General features: G+C 51.1%; 2 protein-coding genes across 4 annotated transcripts in view; one reads left to right on the forward strand and one right to left on the reverse strand.

Annotated features, from left to right (window-relative positions):
* The window catches only part of PPAT (phosphoribosyl pyrophosphate amidotransferase), a 48,977-nt gene that overhangs the window by 5,357 nt on the left and 27,703 nt on the right, over positions 1 to 15,917 (reverse strand). Inside the window, exons 2-9 of the mRNA XM_068137741.1 lie at positions 10,222 to 10,288; positions 6,586 to 6,792; positions 5,918 to 6,030; positions 5,678 to 5,823; positions 4,971 to 5,043; positions 2,153 to 2,304; positions 984 to 1,111; positions 253 to 474 (exon numbers count right to left, since the gene is read on the reverse strand). Coding sequence (XP_067993842.1) covers positions 253 to 474; positions 984 to 1,111; positions 2,153 to 2,304; positions 4,971 to 5,043; positions 5,678 to 5,823; positions 5,918 to 6,030; positions 6,586 to 6,792; positions 10,222 to 10,288 — 1,108 coding nt within the window. The remainder of the gene's footprint in view (positions 1 to 252; positions 475 to 983; positions 1,112 to 2,152; positions 2,305 to 4,970; positions 5,044 to 5,677; positions 5,824 to 5,917; positions 6,031 to 6,585; positions 6,793 to 10,221; positions 10,289 to 15,917) is intronic.
* Positions 14,122 to 15,917, forward strand: part of PAICS (phosphoribosylaminoimidazole carboxylase and phosphoribosylaminoimidazolesuccinocarboxamide synthase) — a 38,146-nt gene continuing 36,350 nt past the window's right edge. For all 3 annotated transcript variants that reach the window (XM_068137735.1, XM_068137736.1, XM_068137737.1), the window contains exon 1: positions 14,122 to 14,524. In XM_068137735.1, the coding sequence (XP_067993836.1) occupies positions 14,137 to 14,524 (388 nt within the window). In that variant the 5' untranslated portion in view covers positions 14,122 to 14,136. The remainder of the gene's footprint in view (positions 14,525 to 15,917) is intronic.

Consider the following 15,917-nt stretch of genomic DNA (forward strand, 5'->3'; position numbering starts at 1 on the left):
GAAGTTCTTCCCCATGAGGGTGGTGAGAGCCTGGCACAGGCTGCCCAGGGAGGTGGTGGAAGCCTCATCCCTGGAGGTGTTTGCAGCCAGGCTGGATGTGGCTGTGAGCAACCTGCTGTGGTGTGAGGTGTCCCTGCCCAGGGCAGAGGGTTTGGAACTGGCTGAGCCTTGAGGTCCCTTCCAACCCTGCCAGTTCTGTGAGTCTATGATCAGTCTTCTATTTACAGCTGTAAAGACTGAAAATCAGCTCACCTCTTTCGCTCCTGATTCCCTCAGGAGTTTTATGATGGGTGAAATGGTGTTGCCCCTCACAATGGAATCATCAATGATGACCACTCGCTTGCCTTTGAAGTTATCAGACAGCACCCCGAACTTCTTGGCGACGCCCAGCTGCCGTAGCCTCCTGTTGGGCTGGATGAAGGTTCTGCCTACGTACCGGTTCTTACAGAGCACCTCCACGTAGGGCAGCCCACACTGCAAGCAGCAGACACAACACAGAATTAAACAGGTTGGAAAATGCCTCAGAGCTCATCCAGTCCAACCTATCACCCAGCACCATCTGATCAACTCAACCATGGCACCAAGGGCCTCATCCAGGCTCTTCCTAAACACCTCCAGGGATGGGGACTCCACCACCTCCCTGGGCAGCACATCCCCATGGCCAATCTCTCTTGCTGGGAAGAATTTCTTCCTAACCTTCCAGCCTAGACAGTTCAACAGGCTTCAGATCTAAAGAGCTGGCTGGTCTCTGTTGCTGCTCTTTATTGAAAGCAACCTTAGGACTCAGTGTGAGTTCAGAGTAACCCGAAGTAAAATCCCAACTCTCCTAGTGCAGTGCAGGTGACTCAGCTGGAGTACCTGGAGTACTCAAGATGTGAAGCTCTACCCATACCAAACTCCTAGCAGCCTATAGCATTAGACTCCACTAGAAGAAGAGGTATGTGTAAGCATGCCTGGGGGACACAGAGCAAAGGAACATATACCTTTTCTGCATAGCCAAGAGCTGCTGGGGTGGCAGACTCTGGAACGGTGCTGACTAGGTCTGCTTCCACAGGTGCTTCAATAGCAAGCTGCTGCCCACATCTTCTCCTGACTGAGTACACCATCTGACCTAAGAACAGCAAGAATTGGTTTTCCTGGCATGCATCATCATTTAGTTTCCCTTTCAGTGTTCATACAAATTCCTGTGGCAAGTTGCAGTCATGGTAGTCAGTGGGAAGGAAAGCAGTAGAACTTAGGCCTGTTCATAACAGGCATGTTCTCTTTTTAGGGCTCTCCAGCACAGTGTCTGCCATCTTGCTGTGTGCCTCTGCCTGCTTATCAGCTATGAGTCAGTTAGCAAAATTCACCTGGATTTTAGTAAGGGCATAAGAGGCCCAAGCAGCTTTTCAGGATGCTGAAATAGGCAACACGGGAGGGAAAGAGGTGTTGTGATGAGATGAGGTACAGCAAAAGGTACAGCAGCAGTGGTAAGGAATGGAGGAGTTGAGGATGATGAAGGGCAGGAGGATTGGGAAAAGAAAGGGATGTGGGGGGAAGCTGTCTTTGTAAAGTGGGGAGCTGTACAGAAGCAAGAGAGGCCATGGGTGTGGGAAGCAAAGAAGAGCTTGTTTGTTAGGTATGAGAGTCCTGGCTCGTATCTTGTCACAGACCATTTTGGAAGGCTTCTACTGAAATAACAAAAGCATTTGACTGACAGCCTCAGGAACTTAGATAATACATAGGTTTGCAACTCACAGTAAAGTCAGCTTCCTGAAAGAGATTTCTTGCAAGGAAAACACCAAGGAAATGTTTCAAAAGTTTGATTTTTAAAGAAGTATTCCAAGAGTCAGCAAAGTTCCTTTCTGAAGTCTCTCCCCTGGGGGGATAGTTCCTCTCCCTTAATCATCTCTGTGGGTCTTTCCATCCCTTCCCCAGGACTATTAGGACTGTGCAGGCAGCCTGCCTGTGGCCATATGCACAGCCAGGAGCAATGTGCTCCTCCTGGTGATTTAATCTCCCTAAGAACCATGCCAACCCCCCCTCTGCCCCAGCTGCAAGCTCACATTCAGCGGTACCCTGCTACAATCCCAGATCTTTTGCAGAGCCATTGCTCTCCAGGGTAACATCTCACACTCTTCAGGGAGGAGACTGGCATGTTACCTCTGCTCACCTTCAAAAATACTGTCTGGTCTTGCAAAATAAACATATTCAAAGATGCAGAATGCTGATGGATCTCCTTCAGGTCTTGGTACAACGTCCAGAGTCTGGACATCATACCTGGATATTTTCACAATCTCTCCAGGCAGCACCTCACGATAGTACCTTGGAAGAGAAACAGACTGTGGTCAGAAATGCTGACTTTTGAAATACAAACAAGATTCAGTTGGCAGCAAAAAGTGCTTCTGAACCTGCTTCTGCTTAGAGTTTGACCTGGAGTGTTTTAAGATAAGTGACCCTTACTAAACCAGTCTGAGTTAGTACCCAAAAGCACTAATTAGCACTTAGTACCAGAGGGTCTGGTGCAGCTTTGAGATTAAATACATGGCAATGATTTAAGCCCTGGGTCAATACTAGAGGGGTATGAAAGCTCAGAAGCATTAGAATGCAATTCAGAAGACACAACCACGAGCAAAGAGGGTACCCCAAAAAATCCTGCCCCATAAGCCAGCATCTAGGGAAGTATCTGCCTGCTGCTGAGAGGCAGCCACTTCCACATGGCATCAAGCTGACAGGAAGTGCACATCCCAGTTCTCACATCTGAAGAAATACTATAGGAATACAGAGAGGAATACAAATAAGGAATATAAAGGAAAAAATATTAGGTTTATTACGTTACTATTGTTTCCCTTCATTCAACAGTGTTCTAGATCCTTTAGGAAGCCCTCAGGTAGCTCTTCTAACAATCTCAATGTATCCCCAGGTACTGGAATATCCTGGGTGCCTGAACCAAAGGGGAGCAAATCAAACCAAATGTGCTGCCCAGGGCGGTGGTGGAGCCACCATCACTGGAAGTGTTTAGGAGGAGACTGGATGGGCTGCTTGGTGCCATGGGTTAGTTGATCAGATGGTGTTGGGTGGTAGGTTGCACTTAGTCATCTCGAAGGTCTTTTCCAACCTGGTCTGGTCTGGTCTGGTCTATTCTATTCTTTTCTATTCCATTCCATTCTATTCTATTCTATTCTATTCTATTCTATTCTATTCTATTCTATTCTATTCTATTCTATTCTATTCTATTCTATTCTATTCTATTCTATTCTATTCTATTCTATTCTATTCCATTCCATTCCATTCCATTCCATCCCATCCCATTCCATCCCATCCCATTCCATTCCATCCCATTCCATGCTCTATCTGTGATTACTTGCTGGTCAGGAGTAGCATTAGCAGGCAGCAGTTTAGACAAAATTGCCCTGTTAAGAAAGCCTCAGGCTTCAGCTGATGGCTCCTACATGGTAAGCTTCTCTTAACTGAGATTTTGAATAGGTCTCAGAAAACAGTTTTCCTCATCCACACAGAGAATAAACTGTCTCAGTCCCCTGTTAGCAGCAGGGAATGGTTCCTATGGAGGCAAAGTTACAGCAAAAGACCAGAGAATACCACACCTAAAATAAATCACTGCAGAATGGAATAGAAGACTTCTGCAGTGCAGTCACCTTGCTCCCTGGCTTTGAGTTTACATTTCTTTTTATCCAGGAGTTGTGTTCTTAATACAGTTTTTTTGTTATGCCCAGGGAGGCTGTGTCTGCCTCCTGCCTGGGGGTGTTTCAGGCCAGGTTGGATGAGCAGCTTGAGTCTAGCTGAGAGGTGTCCCTGGGCATGGTGGGGAGGTTGAAGGAGATCAGCTCTGAGGCCCCTTCCAACCTGAGCCATTCCAGGACTCTGTGATGATTAAGGGAATCCAACTTGACTTATTGGCCTAGACTTCAAAGGCACAGTTTTTAAATGCCTGGGCAGGAAAGTGGATCTGCTTCCTCATCATCTGTCTGTCTTTCAGTTATATGCTAGTTCACAGCTGCCTTCCACTCCAAGCTTCTAAAGACCCATCTGCAATCTCACAAAGAGCCTCTGACCCTTCTCTTTTTGTCCAGGGCAAATGTCAGACTTTTCAGAGAGGTAATGGGAGTGTCATTTCATGTTTTGGTTCTGATGGGTGGTGCATGAATGGAAACAGTTTAGCTGCCCATCATTTCTCTCTAACAAGGAGCCTGGCTTGTCACACAGCATATGCGACAGCTCAGGTTAGTCCAGCCTGGGAGCTGCCAATATGACCTTCCTTTTGCTGAAGAGTTATTTTGTAATGCAATGATTCTGCTGCAAACAAGGCTAGAATTAAGTTACATGAGTAACCAGATTTGATGCAACAAGCCAGAGGCATTTGCTCTGCAACAGTAAAGTTGTCTCTGCTGTCACTTTCTGAACACCCAATTCTTGTGCGTGGATCTGTTCAAGACAGCGAGCTGGCAACTCAGGACTGGCAGAGCAAACCCCTCCAAACAGCCCAACCACTTCATCCTTGATGGCTTCCATGGTGTTATGGAAAGCAAACCCCTCCAAACAGCTCAACCACTTCATCCTTGATGGCTTTCATGGTGTTATGGAAAGCAAACCCCTCCAAACAGCCCAACCACTTCATCCCTGATGGCTTTCATGGTGTTATGGAAAGCAAACCCCTCCAAACAGCCCAACCACTTCATCCCTGATGGCTTTCATGGTGTTATGGAAAGCAAACCCCTCCAAACAGCCCAACCACTTCATCCTTGATGGCTTTCATGGTGTTATGGAAAGCAAACCCCTCCAAACAGCCCAACCACTTCATCCCTGATGGCTTCCATGGTGTTATGGAAAGCAAACCCCTCCAAACAGCCCAACCACTTCATCCTTGATGGCTTTCATGTTGCTACAGATGATGACATTTGGCAATGTGAGGCTTAATGTTTAATCACTGCCTGAGGAGAGCTTTCAGATAAAGTGAGAATCAGGGCACTTACTCTGCACCAATAGACAAAAAGCTACAGGATTCAGAGGAGACCACCCATCCTTCTGTCTCACTGTTATCTTTTCCTGAAATGAAAGACTTTGCAGTTAGAGTCCACAATTCTTGGTACCATTATCCAACCCCCCTTGTGTTTCTCCTGCAGGAGCTGGCTTGCTGTTGTTTAGGTTGCCAAGAGCACAGCCAGAATGTGGTAAGAATGTGGTAATTTCTAACCCCAAGGTCCAGCATGCATAATCACAGTCTCACAGCATCACCAAGGTTGGAAGAGACCTCAAAGATCATCGAGTCCAAGCTGTCACCACAGACCTCATGACTAAACCATGGCACCAAGTGCCACATCCAATCCCCTCTTGAACACCTCCAGGGATGGGGACTCCACCACCTCCCTGGGCAGCACATCCCAATGACAAATGGCTCTCTCTGTGAAGAACTTTCTCCTCACCTCCAGCCTAAACTTCCCCTGGTGCAGCTTGAGCCTGTGCCATGGTTTAGTTAGTCAGGAGGTGCTGGGTGAGAGGTTGGACTTGATGATCTCTGAGGTCTTTTCCAACCTTATTGCTTCTATGATTCTCTATGTAAATGCATATGGGTATGTAGGGAGAGACTACAGGGAGGTATATATAAACTGTACTAATATCTCCATAAAATATATAGCTCTATCTAGACAGCTGTCACATCCACCTAACAGATATGGCTTACCTTTCCCATTCATGTCCCCTACGGGAATGAGGCGACCGATGCAGAGCGGGCGGTTGCCGTAGGGGTCACGTACAGCATAGATGATGTCTTTATGCATAATGAGCAGGGAATAGGAAGTTGGGGTTTCATTCATCAAGTTCTTTATCCTGAAAGGAGACACAGGTGAACACACTGGTGGGTCACACCACCAGCTGCACCCCACACCGAGAGGAGACCGATGCTGAGAGCCATCCTCCTCACCTTGCTACCCAGTCGGCTGTATCGTCGTTCTCCAGAGGAGGTGTGAAAGCCAGCAGCTGGGTGATGAGTTCACTGTCAGAGCTGGTGGACAGCCCTACACCATGCTTCATAAGCTTTTGACACATCAAACACAAGTGTTACCAACATTTAAAGAACCCCAGACTCCATAGATCTTAATCTAACAACATCAGCTCTGGAGCCCTCAGCACTGGGAGGACACGGACCTGATGGAGCAGCTCCAGAGGAGGGCTACGAAAATGATCAGGGGGTTGGAGCACCTCTGCTAGAGGCCAGGCTGAGGGAGCTGGGGGTGGTCAGCCTGGAGAAGGCTCCAGGGAGACCTAATAGCAGCCTGCCAGGACCTGAAGGGGCTACAAGAAGGCTGCAGAGGAACTGTTTGCAAAGGCCTGCAGGGACAGGATGAGGCACAATGGCTTGAAAGGAGAGCAGACTTAGACTGGATGATAGGAACAACTTCTGCACCAGGAGGGTGGTGGAACACTGGAACAGGTTGCCCAGGGAGGTGGTTGGGGCCCCATCCCTGGAGATATTGAAGGTGAGGCTGGAGAGGGCTCTGGGCAACCTGATGTAGTTGAGGATGCCCCTGCTGAGTCGTGCCTCGGCCCCAGGAGGCAGGGAAGCCAGAGGCTCCCCGGGGGAGCACCAACCTTCCTGCGGAGCCGCACAGCATTGGTGAGCTCCCCGTTGTGCGCCACGGCGATCTTCCCGTGCAGAGTCTCCACCACAAACGGTTGGCAGTTCTGCAGCTCCGAGATGCCCGAGGTGGAGTACCTGGTGTGCCCGATACCCAGGTTTGACACGTACAGCTTCTTCAGGCTGTCTGCGTTGAAGACATGGTTTATGAGCCCCATTCCCTGGGGGGGCAAGAAAACACATGCCATTGGATTTGGGTTCCCTGGCAGCTTCCTCCTTTCTCCTCTTTGCTGCCAGTGCGGCATTAATGCCATCCGCTTTAGGAAAGGCAAACAACCTGACTGGAAAAGAAAGAAGCTGAGCAGGTGTCAGAGGGATGTATCAGATCCCATTCCTCCTGTTGTTAAAGTCCTGGAGCAGGCTGCCCAGAGAGCTTGTGGAGTCTCCTTCTCTGGAGACTTTCAGAGCCTGTCTGGATGTGTTCTGTGTGACCTGAGCTAGATTGCTTGGTCCTGCTCTGGCAGGGGGCTTGGACTCCCTGATCTCTTTGGGTCCCTTCCAACCCCTGACATGCTGTGATCCTGTGATATTGTTGTGCTTTTTTGTTGCTCTTCATGGAACAATCTCTACCCTGACCAAAACCATCTTCTGAATCACAATACCAAACTGCTGCACTGGTTAAAAATGCCCCCAAAAGACACTGCCAGAAGACAGGCAAAGGAGAAAGAAAAGCAGTCAGGAGGAAACTGGATGTACCTAACACCTTCCACAAGCACCTTCTCTGCTGGGTCAGGGGTAATGTTTATCAGGCCCCAGTCACTGTTGCCAGCCTCAGAAGCAAAGCTTTTTTCAAGTGTACTTAAACCAAACTTTTCATGTAGTGAAGTTGCCTTCTGTCTAAGCCAGAAATGCATCAGAACTTTTCAGTCAGTCTTCAGGAGCCTCCTTTGGCAACAAGCACTATGCAGAGCGATCAGCAGCAAGAATGGTCTGAAAAACCTGCAGAGAGTAGAAATGAGGCCTGCATTCCAGGCCCTCCTGCCACCTCCTGCTTCTGCCACTGCCTGTGGAAAACATTTACATCTTCTGCCAGGCGCAGTAATTGAGATACCCATGAGAACACACAACAGACTCCTCCTGGACCTTCAGTGACAGATGGGAGCAGGTCTGAAGCTGGGGATGTTTCAAAACCTGTGCTATAGGTAGGACAAGAGAGAGGGATGGGACAGGAAAAGATGGAAACTGGCTGAACTGTTTTCAGAGCTCACCCAAGAGAAATGGCTGAACTGTTCTGAGAGCTTGAAGAAAGCTCAGCTCTAGGATGTTTTCTGCTGTGACTGCTAGAGAGCCAGAGCAGCAGGAGGTGAGGCTGCACTTGTGTCTTTAGGATACTCACCATCAGTTAAAAAGTTCCTGCCTCAGACTGTCCAACTGGTCTAAGCCTGCCTTACTCGGTAGCAAACTTCCTGCCTGATCAGTTACCATCTCTTGTCCCACAGCTGGCACAAAGGTGGTCTAGAGTGCAAATCAGAAATGCAACCACACCTGTTCTTTTACTGAGGCCCTAAGAGGAGATCAGGCAGCTCCCATCCCAGTGTTAATGGCTGTGCCAAGCAGTGCACCACTTTAAACCAGCAGTGTTGGTGTAACCCATAGCTGGGCACACAAGCACAGTATCTTGCAATTGCAGTCTGTAGTATTCCTCTGGTTGAGATTCTGCTGGTGTGGGATGAGAAGCTGCCAGTGAAGAAAACCTTCTGTCTCAATGTACAAGGTCTGATACATGGTAATGGGCTGATGAACAGCTGCCTCAATGCTTTTTTCTGCATAGCCAAGTGTGAAACATTCAAAGCCTCTCTCCTACTGGAATTTCTATGTCTGTACAGGAGATTTAAGGTTTTATCCTCATCCTGGGCTAGCAGGGCAACAACAGTAATGGTTTGGTACACAAATATAGCTGAAAGGCTCTTGACACAAATCTGGATGAGCCTATCTAGGACTGTTTAAAACAAAGCATTAATAGTTTTTATCAGGGGCTATTAATCTGTGGTCAAAGGCTGGCAACAGTCAGAGAGCACATATACCCTTGCCTGAGGTGTTCCAGTTTGTACTCTGATACAAGTACTGCCTTACACTGTTGGCAAAGGTGACTTGCACAGAAGCATTGGGTAGTAAATCAATGCAGTGGGAAGCAGGCACTCCCATCTTCTTTTCCTGTCTCTGCTATGAAGAAGAGTCAGCCAGAGTGTGGAGGACAGATGGATACAACAGCATTTCTATGGCCTGGCTTGCAAGCCAGAGTCCTAAGTATGATTGCATCAAACACTTATTACATTAGAACCACTTCCAGGATTGAACAATTTCTATCAGTTGTACTCCACAGCTTCTTAATTACACTTTAGTTATTACAGCTTTTAAGAGTGCTGTAGCTGAGGAACCTATTTCAATGATAAAAGAAAGCATCACAGGCTCTGCAACCCTTAAAACAGCAAAGCTGATAGGATGAGAGAGAGACAATTAAATTCTTAGCATGGCAGCTGAGCATTGCAGCTCAGTAACATGCAAGCACTACAAATTGTGGCATCACCTGCTGGAAGCTCACTCTGAGCAGCTCTTTCTGCTCTAGGATATATACTGCAGCCCACTTTAAAGGAAGCTGCAGTTCCTGTAAGCCTTAAGGAAGCTGGAACCCAAGCAGGCACAGGAATGTGCTGAAGCTGAAGGAAGCTGTGTTTGTAAGTGTGTGTGCATCAGGCTGTAAGTGAGAGAGTGAGGGGAAAATGCCTGAGGAGGAGACACACACACTGCTTGATGAGACAAGATTTTGCAGGAGGCACTGTGCTGCAGCACAGCACTTCTGATTCTTGGTCTCATGTAACAACTTCATCAATCTTCCTCAGAGACAAACTGCTTGTGGTCAGAGAACACACAGCAGGAATTGCCCCGCTCTTACTTTGCTGCTGTAGTTTTGTGTCCTGCTCTTCCTTATTCCCTTCCTTCCTGCTCTTCTTTATTTTCTCACCCTTCCAGGACAGAGCAGGCTGATGATTGTTTTTTTGCCTGATCATTCTTCAATACAGAATGAGCAGAAATATCCCCAGGACATGCAGGTATTCTCCTGGCATAATGCTCTCGAGGCTTAGGGCCGTTTCATGTCCTCCCCATGGATTCTCTCGGCTTCTCTGTGACCTTCTCAGGCCTCCATTCAATCTTTTCTTCTGTTTATTTTTACCTATGGGTAAAGTAGCTGCCACCTCCTTCAGTCTCACTAAGGCAAGGATTAGTCACCCATTTGCTTGTGCACAGCCTGTATTGCTTTTCTCTCGATCTCAAGTTGCACTGGTGCTCCACGGTTAACACCTTCGGGGCAGGATGACTTTGCTAAGTGGCTTTTGTGCCTGATCTGAGCACCTCTTGTGCCTGCCACTGTGTGCATGGCTATGTCCAGTAGGCTAATGTTGGCCTACTTGTTTTACACATGCACTGAGCACAGAAACTGCACAAGTTACAGAAAAAGACACCCTCACACTGGCAAAACCAAAGCACTCCATCAAAACAGCTTGGTTTCCCTCTAGCTTTTGTGGCTCCCAGCTGAAACACACCGTCCTGCACGTCAGTTAGGCATCTGCAAAGCCTCACTTTTCACTTACCTTGTGCACTTTGAAGGACTGGGACGACTCTCCATCACTCGTCACAATCCCAGCACTCTCCTGGCCCCTGTGGACAAGACAAAATTAACATCAACAACTGAGCTGCTTTAACCATGGGGTTTCAGCTGTTGTTTACAACATGAAATTTTAATGTGAGCTTATTTGCTGTGTTATGTTTCAGGCCTGTAATCAAAGCTGCTTTCTTGCCCATGATATGCTTTATTTCAAACCAGGCACAAAAGTGCCTAAGCCACTGAATTCAGTGGTGCTCTCTCCTCTAATAAGCACTGGCTCAGGCTCTTACTGCAGTCCTGTTTCAGTATGGGCATAAAATATCAGCAGCTGCTTAATCTGAAAAGCCACTGGAGAGGCTCTGTAGCAGGCTGCATAGCATTACTCTATTTCTGCTTTGGTTTGAGGAGGGGTGTTGGGAAACTGATGGCTTTGCCTGAAGGAATGCACTGTCTCCTCCACTGATCACCAACGCAGAAGCTCTTGCATTCTTGCACTTAAGCAGTCAAGCTACCATTTGCAGCTATGAAAGGTATATGGACCCTCTGATGAAAGTGTTTGAGCAGAAAAACCCCCACAATATAGAGCATCACAGCTTCTGACCTCAAGCAAACCGAGTCCAATGCAGAGAAGTCACCCTGCAAAGTGAAATGCTTCTCTTAGAGCAGACCAGCCTCAGGCTGGCAGCTGAGGAGCTGATCAGCTTTCCCCAGCCTGATCCCTGTTCTCCCCAGCCCTGCTCTCCCCACTTGGTCCCTGGGCAGCCCACGGGCAGGTAGCACAGACTGGCTCCCCGATGCTGCCCTGCCAGAGGCAGGCAGAAAGCCACACAGCTGCCCAAGGTTTATAATTCAGCCCTTATCCATTGGCAAGGCTATGTCCTGCAGGCTGGACTTGTGTGTTGGCAACAGTGCAGGCTGCTCCATTTTCCTTCAAAAGGCTTCCTGGAATAAGGCAGAGGGCTGCCATTAACAGAACTGCTGACACACACCCACCAGCCCTGTAACACTCACAGGGGTTTGGGGGACTGACAAGCTCCTGTCCACTCTCATGTACAACAATGACTGAAAAGCAAAGCTGGTTTGCTTCAAAAATGAACCACACTGAATATTGTCAGGATACTGGACAAAGGTGCTACTCGTGTGTTGGGACTGGTTTAACTCACCTGGAGTCACTGGAATGATTTAGTATGAGCAACAATAAAACTGGGCCCAAAAAGCCCACAGAATGGCTGCTAACCTCCAACTGACCAGCCCCAAGTTTCCTCCCGTTCCTGAAATCCCCTTTCTTGGTCACTAGCCTCAGCTGTACGCACAGCAGCATCTTAAAGCACGCTGGCTTGCCACAAGCGAAACAAAACTAACTGAACACAGATCTGAAGCAAATGGTCTCTGTTCCTGACACAGGTCACAGGAGAGACGTCGGAGATTTAACTGGGGAAGGTGTCCTGTCCTGTACACACCAGGACTGGCAGGAAGAGTGTGGCCAGCAGGAGCAGGGAGGTCATCCTGCCCTGTGCTCAGCACTGCTCAGGCCACACCTTGAGTCCTGTGTCCAGTTCTGGGCTCCTCAGTTTAAGGACACTGAGACACTTGAATGTGTGCAGAGAAGGGCATGAAGGCTGGGAGGGGTCTGGAGCACAGCCCTGTGAGGAGAGGCTGAGGGAGCTGGGGTTGCTTAGCCTGGAGGAGAGGAGGCTCAGGGGAGACCTTCTTGCTCTCTCCAACTCCCTGAAGGGAGGTTGTAGCCAGGTGGGGGTTGGTCTCTTCTCCCAGGCACCCAGCACCAGAAAAAGAGGACACAGTCTCAAGCTGTGCCAGGGGACGTTTAGGCTGGAGATGAGGAAAAAGGTCTTCCCAGAGAGCTTGGCCATTGGGATGTGCTGCCCAGGGAGGTGGTGGAGTCACCATCCCTGGAGGTGTTCATAAAGGGATTGGATGTGGCCCTTGGAGCCATGGTTAGTTGTCAGGAGGTGTTAGGTGCTAGGTTGGACTTGATGGTCTCTGAGGTCTTTTCCAACCTGGCTGATTCTGTGATTCTGTAAAACTTCAGGGTTGATATACTGCATTTGGCAATTTTTAACCCCAGTGTTAATGTAATTTCATTGCTGGCACTGTCTCTTTAAACACGAACAGAACCCATAGTGAGAGAGGGAACCAAACACCCTGAGGGGAAGGACCCTGCTGGCTCCCAGCTTCCACGGAGCCCTCAGGAGGGGAGCTCAATGTCACAGGCACAGTTTGACCAGCTCAGGCCGATTCTCAACCACTCGAGCTTCTTGTTCTAAACCACCCCTAATAACCAGTCAATATTCAGCGCTTGAAATGTGCATCTACGGCCATCAGCTGCCAAACGACTGCCACACACGACAAGGAGCCTGCCGAGGCTGCCCAGGGGGTCAGCAGCGCCCGCCCAGGGGGGTCAGCAGCAGCTGCCCAGGGGGTCAGCAGCACCCGCCCAGGGGGTCAGCAGCACCCGCCCAGAGGGTCAGCAGCGCCCGCCCAGGGGGGTCAGCAGCGCCCGCCCAAGGGGTCAGCAGCGCCCGCCCAGGGGGGTCAGCAGCGCCCGCCCAAGGGGTCAGCAGCACCCGCCCAGGGGGTCAGCAGCACCCGCCCAAGGGGGTCAGCAGCGCCCGCCCAGGGGGTCAGCAGCGGCTGCCAGGGGGTCAGCAGCACCCGCCCAGGGGGTCAGCAGCACCCGCCCAAGGGGGTCAGCAGCACCCGCCCAGGGGGTCAGCAGCACCCGCCCAAGGGGGTCAGCAGCACCCGCCCGGGGGGGTCAGCAGCGCCCGCCCAGGGGGTCAGCAGCGGCTGCCAGGGGGTCAGCAGCGCCCGCCCAGGGGGTCAGCAGCGGCTGCCAGGGGGTCAGCAGCGCACGCCCAGGGGGTCAGCAGCGGCTGCCAGGGGGTCAGCAGCGCACGCCCAGGGGGTCAGCAGCACCCGCCCGGGGGGGTCAGCAGCGCCCGCCCAGGGGGTCAGCAGCGCCCGCCCAGGGGGTCAGCAGCGGCTGCCAGGGGGTCAGCAGCGCACGCCCAGGGGGTCAGCAGCGGCTGCCAGGGGGTCAGCAGCGCACGCCCAGGGGGTCAGCAGCACCCGCCCGGGGGGGTCAGCAGCGCCCGCCCAGGGGGTCAGCAGCGCCCGCCCAGGGGGTCAGCAGCGGCTGCCAGGGGGTCAGCAGCGGCTGCCAGGGGGTCAGCAGCGCACGCCCAGGGGGTCAGCAGCGGCTGCCAGGGGGTCAGCAGCGCCCGCCCAGGGGGTCAGCAGCACCCGCCCGGGGGGGTCAGCAGCGCCCGCCCAGGGGGTCAGCAGCGGCTGCCAGGGGGTCAGCAGCACACGCCCAGGGGGTCAGCAGCGCCCGCCCAGGGGGTCAGCAGCGCCCGCCCGGGGGGTCAGCAGCGCCCGCCCAGGGGGTCAGCAGCGCCCCCTCCCAGGGGGTCAGCAGCGCCCCCTCCCAGGGGGTCAGCAGCGCCCGCCACGCCTGGCGAGCCGAGGGGGTTCGGGCGGGCATTTCTGCCGTGTTCGTTTCCTATTTCACAGGCACGAGAAGGCGCGACTCCCCTGGCTTCTCCCGCAGCACACCACCGAGCGCAGCCCCTTCCCCTCAAGGGTTAAGGGCGGCCCCGGCCGGCGGCGCGGGGCTGCAGGCGGCGGCGGGCTGCGGGCCCCTTCGGCTCCTCTCGGCTCCTCTCGGCCGCCCGCCTCCCGCCCGAGCCGCCCGGCTCGGCGGCCTCTAGCACCCAGCCTGCTTATTTGGCAGTGTCTCAAGTTACTCCCCTCAGGCAGCTTGAGCCAGTAGAACTAGATCCTTTCATCTCGGCGGAGCTTACTGACAACCAGCCGTCTGGTTTCCTAGGAAACAAAATCTTGGCTAGAAATAGTGAATCATTTCCAGGTCACTTTCAACATGGAGAGTGGAGCAGGGAAGCATTGGACTGAGGAGGAGGTTAAAGCCTTGTTAAGCGTCTGGTCAGAAAAAACCATCAGAAAGCAGCTCCACGGCACCCTGAGGAATAAAGGCATCTTTATCTACATTGCTAAAAGGTTGCAGGAGCTGGGGGTGTGCAGGGACTGGAAGCAGTGCCGTGCAAAGTACAAAAACCTGAAGTACGAATACAGAACGGTTAAATATGCCCACACCTCGGGGGATGCCACTAAAACCATGAAGTTTTTCCATGACCTGGATGCCATATTGCGATACGAGCCCGTCACACAGTTAGCAGCAGAAGAAAACGGCAGGTGTTCTGCGAGCGAGCCGCAGCTCCACACCAGCCCCACCACAGACACCACGCAAGGTAACAAAAACCAACAACGGAAAATCCTGGCTTTGCTTCTGGCTCGGTTTTGGGGCGGGTTTTTGCTTGTTTTGGTTCTCTCTTTGCGTAAAGAGCAGGAGGGGAGGAAAGGGCAGCGCGAGTTGGCTGGCGGCGGAGCGGAGGCTGCACAGCCCCAGCAGCGCCGGTGGAAGTGACTGGATGCGCTCGGCGCGCAGGGGAATCAAAATGTTAGCACCCACCAGTGTCGAAGCCTGTAAATACAGCGCGATTCCGGCAAAGCCCAGGCTGCTAGCACTGCAGTGCCGGGGAGCGCTGGCTGCTGCCAGGGCTCCTGCCTGACTCGGGATGCATGGCGTTAAGACTGGGTGTTTTCTTCCTCCTTGGCGTTGGCTTGCAGCGCCTCGGAAGCAAGGGGTTCTGTAGAGCTTTAATTTTGGGTAGGGGCTTAATGAAAGAGATAAAGGTTGGAACTGTCGTTTTAGAGACAAAAATCAGAAAAATGAATCGTTTGGGATGCAAGTGAAGTTCATCCTTGGTTCTCTGCAAGCGGGGAAAGTGTGATGGCTAAATGGGAATTGTTTTGCAGGGAGTCCAACGTTTGAAAACCAGAGAGGGTCGCTTAATAACAGCTCATTAAAACTTGTGGTGCGGTGAGGAAAACAAACCCCATGGTGTTTAGCAGGCTGTTTTGAGGCAAACCAAACGAGTGCAACTGCTCTTATTGCAGGGAGGGTTTAACCACACGATTTGCATCCCTGGATCTGTTCAGCCCTCCCTAAGCGGGCATTTTAGCTGCCCTTAACGTTTCATGAGGGTCAGTCTGCCGTTTGACATCACTCAGATCTCCTTGTCACATCCTAAATGTCACTGAAGCAGAAGCCCCCAGGATAGTTACACATACCAAAATAAAATGGCTAAAAAAAACCAGGGAGACATTAAAAACTTAGCTGTGTGTTGCCACAAGTATGCTGCGATTTCCATTAACGGAGAGGGGGGATATTGTGTAACAGAGCAAACAGCCCAGCACCATTGTGAGGGGAGACTGTCCTTGTGCCTTGCCACATCTCCCTCCACAACCTCTTTTACAGGTTTACAGGGTTGGGGTTTTATTTTTTACTGTCTTTTGTTTACCTTAACAAAAAGCTTGACCTTAATTTGTCATCACTGGCAGAGTCTTTAATCTGTCAGAGTCACTTCACGTTAAAAGGGCAGCTTCATAATGTTGTTAACATGTGCCCTGTGTGTATTGCAATCGACCTTCATTTTTAAGCTTGGAGGGCTGAGGTGAATAGGGAGGCTGCTACGTTCCTGAGGACTGCATGGAACTCGGACAGCAGCCTTCCTCTGAGCGTCTGCCCTTAGGTTACCCTCTGTGTTTTGATGTCGTTTGCACCAACAGCTAACTGCAATT

The sequence above is a fragment of the Melanerpes formicivorus genome, unplaced genomic scaffold (genome assembly GCF_026170545.1).
Source record: "Melanerpes formicivorus ecotype bairdi unplaced genomic scaffold, bMelFor1.0.p_v2 SCAF_4, whole genome shotgun sequence".
NCBI lineage: Eukaryota > Metazoa > Chordata > Aves > Piciformes > Picidae > Melanerpes > Melanerpes formicivorus.